This window comes from Protomyctophum parallelum (assembly GCF_964188405.1).
Source record: "Protomyctophum parallelum genome assembly, chromosome: 1".
In the NCBI taxonomy this organism is placed as follows: Eukaryota; Metazoa; Chordata; class Actinopteri; order Myctophiformes; family Myctophidae; genus Protomyctophum; species Protomyctophum parallelum.
In genome coordinates, this window is record NC_139697.1 from 89,094,987 (window position 1) to 89,107,363 (window position 12,377).

Here is a 12,377-nt window from a genome sequence, read left to right on the forward strand (position 1 = left end):
CATTTTCACGATTCTTCAAAAATAGCAGACCTATAAAGCTCCTATAGCGCGGCACTCGCTCAGAATTGATTAAACACAGCTGCCTGTTCTTTTGTGCCTCAGGTTTTTCCAAAGGATCTTCTCTGAGCCTCTCCCTCTATAACCTTTTGCCTCGGTCGGCGGGAATACGTCCATCCCTGCTGTGCGACACATCGCAAGGAATTATAGAAAAGCATGGCAACGAAGCAGCGCCAAAGCTTCGCTATACGACGCCTGCTCCCAGATGCATCACTCCCTTTACCGGATTCTGAGGTCGTACTGATCAAAATCACGATGAAGTTCTAGATCCCCTGGAGTGGAGCGGAGCGGAGTAGGCCGGTGCCGCCGTCCCGTGGACTTGACAAACAGAGCGAGAACACACAGAAACAGAACGCCGTGGGATATGCTGGTGGCGCTCTACAGGCTGCACTGTTGTCTGAGGCGGGCGCAGATGTTGCTGCTGTTCCTCGGCATCGCCTACCTGATGGCGGGCAGCATCCTGCTGCTCCAGCGCTCCAGCCTCAGAGTGGCCCAGCTGCAGCAGCAGCCGAGCCCCGGCGCCGTCAACCTCCTCGCCGCCCCGCCGCCTCCTCTGCTGTCGCTGGCGGCGCCCCCCACAGCCCTCAGGATGACGGGCGGCCTCATGGGCGTGGGAGCGCGTTCCAGGTGGGCCACAGACACGCAGGCTCTGTCGGGAGCGGGCGTGAAGGCGGTGGGTGGGGGGCCGCCGCCGCCGCCCTGGCCTCGTGCGTCCCGAAGCATGGGGGTTCGGCACATGCACCGGCGCTGGTTTCACAGCCCCGGCGTGCCGGAGAACCCGGAGCAGAGAGTGTCCCGGAGTGGTCGGAGTGGCAGACACAAAAAGGTACTGAGTTACTGTCTTTTTTTAAGATATGTGTTTTGCGGCTTACGCCTTTTATTGGTTTTTTGAAGGGACAGACAGTAGGCTGACAGGAAACGGGAGAGAGATGGGGGAAGACATGCAGTAAAGGCCGTGTCGGGCTCGGGAGTCGAACCCGCAGCACACTGCGACTGGATCACCAGTCGGGTGCCCAGACGGTTACGCCACCGCCTGGGCCCCAACTTACTGTCTTAACCCATTTAGGACGTCGACATTTAAAAAAATGTCTTCTAAATCATGACAGTTTTCTGAAAAACCTTTTGTATTTGGCCGCCAACCCCGATGTGAAAATCTGTTGTTCCAGGGACCCCCTCCCCTCCCCCAGAAGCAAAGCTTTGAGTTAAAAACGTTCACTCTGAAAGAATATATATTCAAAGAATTATGCCACATTTTCACGATTTTTCAAAAATGGCAGATCGACAAGCTCGAGCTTGTAGCTTGTAGATCTGCTATTTTTCAATAGCTATGTAAAGTATAACATAAAGCTTAAAACACCAAAAGGGGTTCCCGTCCTGAATTGGTTAAGCCTAATTTATACTCGAAAATTGCAGACCTGCAAGCTCAACAAGGTGTTGAGGCCATTTGCGAAGCGCAACACCATCGTGTGACGAAGCACGAATGGGTCTATATGTACTCTCCTCAGCACCATAACAGGCTCCTGACGACAAACTATCTTTCATATCATGTCATTGTTAACGGCGATAATGGCGTAGAAAGTTGCACTTTAACCAATGTGCAACCAAAACTGATAAATCGTACTGAAATGTACTGTTATATCATTTTATATGATAGAAAACCAGATAGAAAACCATTATTTTATGTATCATTCTGAACACGGGTCGTAGAAAAGTAGGATGTGTGAGTTTATTGAACACCCCGATAAAGGTCTTAGATATTGTTTTTCCTCATGAATAATGCATGATAGAAAGAATATACAAGGTTGTTTTCTTGTATTTCTTCATGATATACTTTTTGAGCGCCGCTGGCAACACGCCAAGTGGCAACACGCTCTTTGTAAGGGTTTTACATATCATATTTGTATTAAGCTTCGTTACACATTCATGAATAAACAATCGTGGGTTTTAATAATGTATACATCTTTCATAATAGATTCATGAGACATTTCACATAAGGGTGCAATGGAACTGAATATTCTGGCACATCAGAAAGATGGTCTGATCTTTCATAATCAACGACGGCCAAGGCGGTCGAGCAACAAATGCTGATGATCGCTCGCTTCATATTTTGAACGAGAGGCATGTTGAAAAATGAAGAGCTTTAGTATATCCATCTGGTCAAAACCACAGAGAGCTCCCTAGATTACGCGCGCCGAGCCTTTCTTTGTGAACGGTAAACAGGGAAGTGAACGGCAACGCGCATGCACATGCGTGAAAGAGTAAGGAGTATGGTGCAGAAGGAGAGGCCAACTCCAAAAATAAAGAAAAAAATGCACACGCCTAGCAACCCGTCGGTTGGATTAGTTATGACGTTCCCACACGTCGTACGGTCTTGAATGGATTAAATTTGAATCATACAGTAGACGAATAAAATCACCCAGCAGCCCTTGTACCCGCAGCACTTTCTATACACGATCTTATCGCCCTAGACGGAGGACTCTGTCCTATTAAATAATTACGCCCAACGGCCAGGACGGAGATGAATCAAAAGACGGAACAGTGCTCGTTCCATAACAGAGCGCACCGTGCCGTCTACAGGCTGGGAGCGTCGACTGGGCAACGTTCCATGTCATTTCCGGCTGGTCCGTCATCCAAAGTGGTCCACTTAATGGATGGGATTAAAAATCTTAAAACGTTAATAACTCGTAATCTAATTCAATGATTCCAATTCTAACAGAAGATTATATTCCATCACGTCACGTTGGAAGTAATCCTACCTCCAGTGGCTGTCGATCCTCTCTGGGGTCTTTTGGCTACATTATATCCTATAGCACAACCAAGATAGCGTTGAGTCACCTTGAAATGGGCTCTGAAGCTGCAAATCGCTGGGCGTACTACTGATTAATGGTTCCACATGACGCTGGGCGGGGCGTAGGCCTAATGTATAGGCCTATGTCAACGTACGATGAAAAGTGAAAATAGTACAAGCTAACTTGTTTTTAATTTGAAATAAAATGAAATTCTGATCTGTCTCAGACTGGCCACAAAAAACATCGCATGGATGCACCTGGGACATATCCTCAGTGATGTATCCCAAGGTCATCTGGGTTTCGGGTCTCTCGAACATCATACCCCTCACTCAGGCGACCCAGCCGGGGTGGTCAAGTCCCGACTTACGTCCCAGTATAGCTACCCTCGATCTGTCCCATTAGGGAAAGACCAAGGCCACACAATCCGTTGGAACCACTCCAGAACGTCTCTGCCAGGGCTGGGATGTACGCTTCTGGCACATGGAAGGACTAGAGGCTAAAATGTGACTCAGACACGACACAATGTCTAGTGTAGCTCCTGCCAAAAGGAGGAAAAACATCAAGGTAACCTTTTCAATTTAATAAACTGTCAACAGGCAAAAAAAAGAGGCCTTCAGCATCTTTATGATTCAAACTTAACGGGGTCATTCAAATAAGAATCTTGTTTACATTATTTTCCGGTAGAATAGTTTGTTAACGAGCCTATAAGCACTGGTGATCAGCTCTCAAAATGGTTGATGTGCACGTTCCTGTGTGTGTGTGTAATATGTGTGTGTGTGTGTGTGTGTGTGTGTGTGTGTGTGTGTGTGTGTGTGTGTGTGTGTGTGGGTGCGGGTGCGGGTGCGTGCGTGCGTGCGTGCGTGCGTGTACTTTTGCCCTGCCTCATGCCTGTGATAACAATCTGGATCCAGTAGAGTGCTGGTACACAGTGCTGGTATTTTCGATCCAATCCTCCCAATTCACAATCAACGTCTCAGGATCCCAGGATCTAGTTTATAACAACATTACTTCAGTGTGTTTTGCGCCGCATCCCTCAGTCACCACTCAGTTTCCAATATTCTGATGAGCCTCCGAGATTCTGAGACCATATACCCTCTTGTTGCTATCTGCAACAAGGGCGTATATATATAATGATGACTCAGCCTTGCCACAACAGGCTGTCTATGTGTGTCAGAGACCTGTGTTAACCTCTTGCATTAGCACTGAGCACCTATCCGTTGTCAAGTTGAGAGACGTACGTACTGGCTGTATTCTGCGTGTCTTAAGTACCAGGTCTTATTACTTAACTTAAGACCTGGAGGCGTGGTCAATGCTCTTTGGCCACTCAGAATAGCCAAATGGCATTGATCACGCCTCCAGGTCTTAAGTTAAGTAATAAGACCTGGTACTTAAGACACGCAAAATACAGCCCATTAATATTAGCTTTAGGCTTTAGCATCATGGATTGAAGTTGCTTCAAGAGTTTGCTGTATTCTCCTCCTCTGGCCCTGCCTCTGCTTCACACCTATTGGTTGGCGGATCAGCCCTGAGGTGACATTGATGAGCTCTGAGCTCAACGTTGAAATTGTTTCAACTGTTAGGCCGCTGAGTGTTGAAGACGCCAGATTGCCTGTTTTGAGACATGAGCACTGTAAGTGCTACAGTACCTTTCCATAGAATGTCATCCATCCATCCATCCATCCATCCAACTTCAACTGCTTATCCGAAGTCGAGTTACAAAGGCAGAAGTTCCAAGAGGGGACGCTATAGACATCCCTTCCCCTGCGGGCCACATTATCCAGCTCTGGCTTTTAGGGGGGCTCCCGACGAGGTTCCCCAGCGTGGAGATATAAGCCCCCCCACCCCACCTGCTCCTGTCTGCCCTGTGGCCCTCCTCTCGGCTTAGGGTGACTGGCAAAGCGTCCCTGGGGAGCTGACCAGGAGGCATCCTTTAATAGATGCCTCAGCCACCGCGACTGTCTCCCTTCTGCACAAAGGAGCAGCGGCTCAGCCTCGAGTCCCCTCACGGATGAATGAGCTTCTTTATACCTCACGGAAAATGAAAGGAGAAACAGGGGAGGGACAACTCAGAGGCTGACTGAGTCATGATGTTGATGTTGTCTTTGACGGGTGGAAAACCTCATCAATCAGTTGATTTCCAATCCAATGTAGTTATCCGTTTTTTCATTGGTCAACCCTACACACACTTGAACACCTTCACGTTAATCGTGTTCATAAATAGCTGATCTACAAGCCGCATGATCTACAAGCTCACAACATGCTGCGAGCTTGTAGATCGGCCAGTTTGGCTACTTGCGTGTGACAGTGTGATATGATGAAGCACAGGATGAATTGACAAAGAAAATGACGGATGGACATAGGAGGTTTTTCGGCCCGGCAGCGCTGACATGAGTCCACTCACTGCTCAGGCCTTTTCTTTTTCTATTTTTACACATTTCACGGTTCAATGCTTGCCATCTTCTCGTCCATGCGGTTAGTACCTTCCTGCCGCATCACAGCCGTCTCACACAGTCAAATCGTGAATGTTAATCTAACTGACAGTGTAAAATGACACCAAATGGTCGACATATACCGTATAGTCTCAGATACAAATGGATAAATTAACACAAGAGGATTTTACTGTGTACAAGGTAAGGTGATTTTATTTACAAAGCGCCTTTCAAAACAATCGTTAACAAGGTGCTGTACAAAGTAAAATTATAAAATTAATAATAACAATGAGAAACAAAGCAACAGAAAACAATACATAGAAAATATATACAGGCAGAACAAGACTCAACAAAAAATAGAGATAATCACTATAGTAAACCAAAATATTTGTGTTTATAGCAGCTTATCGACTGACCACATGTTTTAAGTTCCAAAGAGTATAGGTGCTATAGATGAGAAGGCTCGATCACCTTTTGTTTTCATCTTGGTAGCAGGGATAATAAGATAAGTTAGTTAAGATAAGTAGCATGGATTCGGCATCTGTAAGTATACAAAAATCTTAGTCTCTAAGAAATATTTTTTCATAGTTTCATTTCGCACTATATACATAATGAAATGTTAAAAGAGGAACATTTTTAATCGATCTCCAAGGCCACAAAAGTCAATTTTCTTTCTTGAATAATCTTGACTAATAGTCTTGAATCATTCGTATAGGAGGGTCACAAACTCACAATTATGTAAAAACAAATCTTTTATAATAAATATAATGCAAAGTCCTGCATAAGACCGATATTATACATTTGATATGTGGTACAACTGATCTTATATAGTCTACTACATAGCAAATTTGTCATGTTTAAAGCAACCCAATGTCCATCACATTTCTGTGTGCTAGAGATTATAAAAGCTGCATGCAAGAACAATTAATTATTATTACGGCATAGCAATGTAAGACAGAGTTTCACCTTTTAACCCATTTTGGGCAGTTTTTAACATTATGTTATAATTTAGCTGTGGAAAAATAGCAGATCTACAAGCTCATAGCGCGCCACCGAGTGGCGCGCTACGAGCTTGTAGGTCTGCTATTTTTGAAAAATCGTTAAAATGTGGTGCAAATCATTGAATATATATTTCATTTTTAACATTTTTAACTAAAATATTTGCTTCTGGGGGGTCCCTGGAACGACATATTTGCAGATGGGGGTCCGTGGCCCAATAGAGAGAATTCTGGGGGTCCTTGACATGAAAAAGGTTGAGCACCACTGACATAGAAACATAGGTTTTTCAGAAAAATGTTTTTTAATCGACCTCAGTCCAACTTGGGTTAAAAAAAGTTTAAATGGTTGCTCCCCTAACAGCGAAGGGGAGGAGAACGGCATATGGCTGAACAAGTAGAGAGCCCTCCTGGGAAACAGAAGGTTTCCAGGGGTTCCAGGTCAGGCGATGTGTTGAAGTGTCCCATAACAAGACACTTTATTCTTAAAACTGCTCCCCCCACGCTCCTCTGCGGTAGTCGGCTGCGGCACTCAGCAGGTTGAAACTCAAAGCGGTATTTCCCCCACGGGATGAAACAGGTCGAATTATTATTACTTTGTTAGCTATAAGTTCGCTATGGAAAAAAAACAACTTAACGTGTGTGTGTGTGTGTGTTTGTGTGTGTGTGTTTAGTCATAGTCTTTGGACTGAAACTTCATTTAGTCAAACACATTTTAGTCACCTGGAATGTCTTAGTGTTAGTCTAGTTTTAGTCGACTAAATGTCATAAGATTTCAGTTGATTAAATCTCGACTAAATGTCATAAGATTTTAGTTGACTAAATCTATAGTTGATTTAGTCGACTAAAATGTATTTTGGCGGGTCTTGATGCCGTCGTAATGAGTGCTTTTACACTTGCATGCAAGTGTAAAAACATGCAATCAAGTGTAAAATTACTTATTGGATCTCTTGTCCACTAGTCCCTTCCTAACATTTTAGTCTAGTTTTTATTTGTCGACGAAATTGTCAGTATATTTAGTCTTATAGTTTTGGTCATCGTAGCTTAGTTTTCATTTAGTTTCCATTTGTTTTTGTCAGTGAAATTGGTAGTCGACGAACATTTTTCGTCTTAGTTTTAGTCGACGAAAACAACACTGGGAGGGTGTTCTCTGACTGGTTTGTTTTTACACATCAAAGGGACCTACATCGGTTGCTTCCTGCACGACGCAAACGAGCGCGCCCTGGGAGGAACCGTGCTGTACGACCTGCGCAAAATGACCAGCTCTCTGTGTCAAGACACCTGCTCAGAAAGGTAATGCATTCCCCCCCAGTAAGGCTCCTGTGAATGGACCCCACAGTGGGCCTGCTGTTTGAGTATAAACGCTTTTGGCTCTCCGGCTTCTGGATGAATGGCTCCCTGTGTGCCCAGTGGAGCGCCAGGTGGCTGGATGACAGTAAAAGTGAGAGAGAGAGAGTGGCGGGGAGGGAGGGAGGGAGGGAGGGAGGGATCGGCTCTCTAGGACTGAAGGCCTGAGCTGTCACGGCAGAATGAAGGAGGTGTGTATGTATTACGAAGCTTAATGAGGTGACCATAGAGAGCAAACAAGGACACAGCAGCGAGGATATGTGACATCCTTTCTTAATGGACGCATTGTGAGTTTCCCCGGTGACATCAGTTTAGGCGTAATTTGTAGCTGTAAAATGGCTGTGTGTACACAGTAAGATCCTTGGTGTTAACTCGTAAAGGGGGAAAATGAACACTGAGGAATGGATTTTACATTGCGCGTAGCCACAGTTGCTATTGCAATTTGTTGCAACATGATCTCGAAGAGTAGGTGGATTTTGGAAAGTATAACGTCTACAGTCTACGTGATATATATATATAGGCCTACAGCTCGTGTTTATATCTCAGACAGCTATAGATTTCCCTCAGAAACAAACAGAGCATAGATATATAGGCTATGTACCTGCACTGGACACACACACAAAAGGAGTCCAGTTTTATATCAATGCAGACCACTTAAAAGGAGAATATGAAACACTTAAAAGAAGGACAAATTGTCTCGTTGTGTTTTATCCTTCACTGCTCTCCACTGTTATTACTCGTCCACAGTGAAATTGGCATCGGAAGGAGACTTGTGGTCCAATGTTGTGCGTGTGTGTGTGTGTGTGTGTGTGTGTGTGTGTGTGTGTGTGTGTGTGTGTGTGTGTGCATACAGTGGGTACCGTTTTGCAGGTCTGGAGTATGGCGCCGAGTGCCACTGTGGAAACCGTATCAGCAGTCCCAGGGTGCCGGAGGAGGACTGCAGTCTGGTGTGCCGCGGGGAGAGGAGGGGGTCTCTGTGTGGGGGCGTGGGGCGCCTCTCCATATACAAGGTGGAGGAGCAGCCCCCGGGCCACAGGAAATGTGAGTCAAACACTTGTATAATTGCATCATGTATGTGTATATGTATATGTATATGTATATGTATATGTATATGTATATGTATATGTATATGTATATGTATATGTATATGTATATGTATATGTATATGTATATGTGTATATGTATATGTATACATACATACAAGAAAAGGAAAACAGTGTGGCTCCATATGAACTTTGTTTATTACTTGCTCAAGCAGAGCGCGCAAGTAATAATTTCGCCCGGTCTGTGTGCACCATGCCAGCCAACCCGCCACTTGATGCGTATGCAAATAAAACAGCTAATTTGTGCCTGGTTTGCTGGGACCAGATTACATAAATGACCATTTATGTCTTACGTCATCATTTAGAGCTAGTCATACATATACTATATACATAATCAGTAAAATAAAATAGCAAATTGTGCCTGATTTGCTGGGACCAGAGTACATGGTGTGTATATGTATGACTAGCTCTCAATGATGACGTAAGAAATATGGTCATTTATGTAATCTGGTCCCAGCAAACCAGGCACAAATCTGCTGTTTTATTTGCATAAGCATCAAGTGGCGGGTTGGCTGGCACAGTTTTTGGCACAAAGTAACCACAGTATACCGCTAATCAACTTACAACTACATACTCTATATAGTATATGTATATGTATACGTATGTCTTATGTCATCATTTAGAGCTAGTCATACGTATACTATATACATAATCAGTAAAATAAAATAGCAAATTGTGCCTGATTTGCTGGGACCAGAGTACATGGTGTGTATATGTATGACTAGCTCTCAATGATGACGTAAGAAATAATGGTCATTTATGTAATCTGGTCCCAGCAAACCAGGCACAAATCTGCTGTTTTATTTGCATACGCATCAAGTGGCGGGTTGGCTGGCACGGTTTTTGGCACAAAGTAACCACAGTATACCGCTAATCAACTTACAACTACATACTCTATATAGTATATGTATATGTATACGTATGTCTTACGTCATCATTTAGAGCTAGTCATACGTATACTATATACATAATCAGTAAAATAAAATAGCAAATTGTGCCTGATTTGCTGGGACCAGAGTACATGGTGTGTATATGTATGACTAGCTCTCAATGATGACGTAAGAAATATGGTCATTTATGTAATCTGGTCCCAGCAAACCAGGCACAAATCTGCTGTTTTATTTGCATACGCATCAAGTGGCGGGTTGGCTGGCACGGTTTTTGGCACAAAGTAACCACAGTATACCGCTAATCAACTTACAACTACATACTCTATAATATAGTATATGTATATGTATACGATTACGTATGTCTTACGTCATCATTTAGAGCTAGTCATACGTATACTATATACATAATCAGTAAAATAAAATAGCAAATTGTGCCTGATTTGCTGGGACCAGAGTACATGGTGTGTATATGTATGACTAGCTCTCAATGATGACGTAAGAAATATGGTCATTTATGTAATCTGGTCCCAGCAAACCAGGCACAAATCTGCTGTTTTATTTGCATACGCATCAAGTGGCGGGTTGGCTGGCACGGTTTTTGGCACAAAGTAACCACAGTATACCGCTAATCAACTTACAACTACATACTCTATAATATAGTATATGTATATGTATACGTATGTCTTACGTCATCATTTAGAGCTAGTCATACGTATACTATATACATAATCAGTAAAATAAAATAGCAAATTGTGCCTGATTTGCTGGGACCAGAGTACATGGTGTGTATATGTATGACTAGCTCTCAATGATGACGTAAGAAATATGGTAATTTATGTAATCTGGTCCCAGCAAACCAGGCACAAATCTGCTGTTTTATTTGCATACGCATCAAGTGGCGGGTTGGCTGGCACGGTTTTTGGCACAAAGTAACCACAGTATACCGCTAATCAACTTACAACTACATACTCTATAATATAGTATATGTATATGTATACGATTACGTATGTCTTACGTCATCATTTAGAGCTAGTCATACGTATACTATATACATAATCAGTAAAATAAAATAGCAAATTGTGCCTGATTTGCTGGGACCAGAGTACATGGTGTGTATATGTATGACTAGCTCTCAATGATGACGTAAGAAATATGGTCATTTATGTAATCTGGTCCCAGCAAACCAGGCACAAATCTGCTGTTTTATTTGCATACGCATCAAGTGGCGGGTTGGCTGGCACGGTTTTTGGCGCAAAGTAACCACAGTATACCGCTAATCAACTTACAACTACATACTCTATATAGTATATGTATACGTATAATATATATATAATTCAAAATGAAATCAGGATATTAGAAAGAGTAGAACACGTATGCATACATGTAAAAGATAAAGATCTATATATCATTCTTATGTACAGATCACCTAAAACAGACCTTTCGAAATTAAACACATTTCTCGAAAACATGGTAAAGTATCTATCATCTCCGACTTCTGCAATTATGATAATAGGAGATTTCAATGAAGACCATTATACTGAGAAAGATAGAAGTATAAAGACCTTCATGTCAAGATTAGGCTTTAAACAATTAAATACAAATCCAACTACAGATTACGGAAGTATTTTAGATCATGTATATTTTAACAAATGTGAAAGTATTATTACAGAAATTGAAGTTAGAGACACCTATTACTCTGATCATGATTTAGTATTAATATCACTATAGTCCAACAGTTGTTGTTTTTTTTTTACAAAGTAACCATCTTTTAAATAGAACAGTACTCTTGAATGATGGGTGGCTGGCATGCTGATGTTATGTCCTTGTTTCCTTTTCCAGTCAGAAATGTCCACTACAGTGGCTGCTTCAGGATGCCAAAGAGTGCTGTCAGATCCTTCCCGGTCTACTCTATCCAACCCAACCTAACCACACAGTCCTGCATCGAGACCTGCACAGATAAGGTTCACATTAAAAACCCTGTTGGTGTTTTAAGCATTTGGTTGTACTTTAGCTATAGGAAAATAGCAGATCTACAAGCTCGTATAGCGTGGCACTTGGTGCTACGAGCTCGTAGATCTGCTATTTTTGAAGAATCATCACAATGTGGTGCAAATCTTTGAATCTATATTGTTCTTTCAGAGCGAACGTTTTCAAGTCAAATCTTTGCTTCTGGGGTGGGGGGGGGGGTCCCTGGAACAAGATGGGGGTCGGCATGAAATAGTGATTACCACTCTGATATAGAATCATGAGGTTTTTCTGAAAATTGATTTAGAAGATTTTTTCTTTTTTCGACGTCAGCCTAAATTGGTTAAAGATGTGGTGAAATTCGTTCCTGTGACAATTTTTTAAAGGTAAGGTAAACTTTATTGCATTGCATTGTTGTAATTATTTCAAAACATTTTCAAAAGACAGCCCCAAGAAAGTTAATTCATTTACAAAAAATCTATTATCCCCCCCCCCCAGTAATTTCATGAAGAAATTCCATAAATTACAAAACACTGTTCTAACTGTTCAAGGTTTAATGGGTCTCTCCCTAGACTAATAATTAATATATATCTGCTGTTGGGGAAAAAAACTGTTCATTCAGAAACTGAGAAATATATTTTTTTTCAGGAAATGAAGAAAGCTATATATTTTGAAAACAAAGCAATACTGCCTCATTCAAAGTTGGTGTTGTGACTATACACAGTATATTGTCAATTACTTGCATGACAGGGGAGAGGTGGTGGAGTTAGGTGTTTTAGCAGACAGTTTGAGGGTCCAATGG

The 12,377-nt window shown here is 42.5% G+C and overlaps 1 protein-coding gene across 1 annotated transcript in view; it reads left to right on the forward strand.

The window, feature by feature from the left end:
* Positions 1-421: 421 nt before the first annotated feature.
* Positions 422-12,377, forward strand: part of LOC310864234 (sialate:O-sulfotransferase 1-like) — a gene marked incomplete at both ends in the record, with an annotated part of 18,550 nt that continues 6,594 nt past the window's right edge. The window contains 4 exons of the mRNA XM_083772847.1: positions 422-890; positions 7,449-7,563; positions 8,471-8,658; positions 11,450-11,571. Coding sequence (XP_083628973.1) covers positions 422-890; positions 7,449-7,563; positions 8,471-8,658; positions 11,450-11,571 — 894 coding nt within the window. The remainder of the gene's footprint in view (positions 891-7,448; positions 7,564-8,470; positions 8,659-11,449; positions 11,572-12,377) is intronic.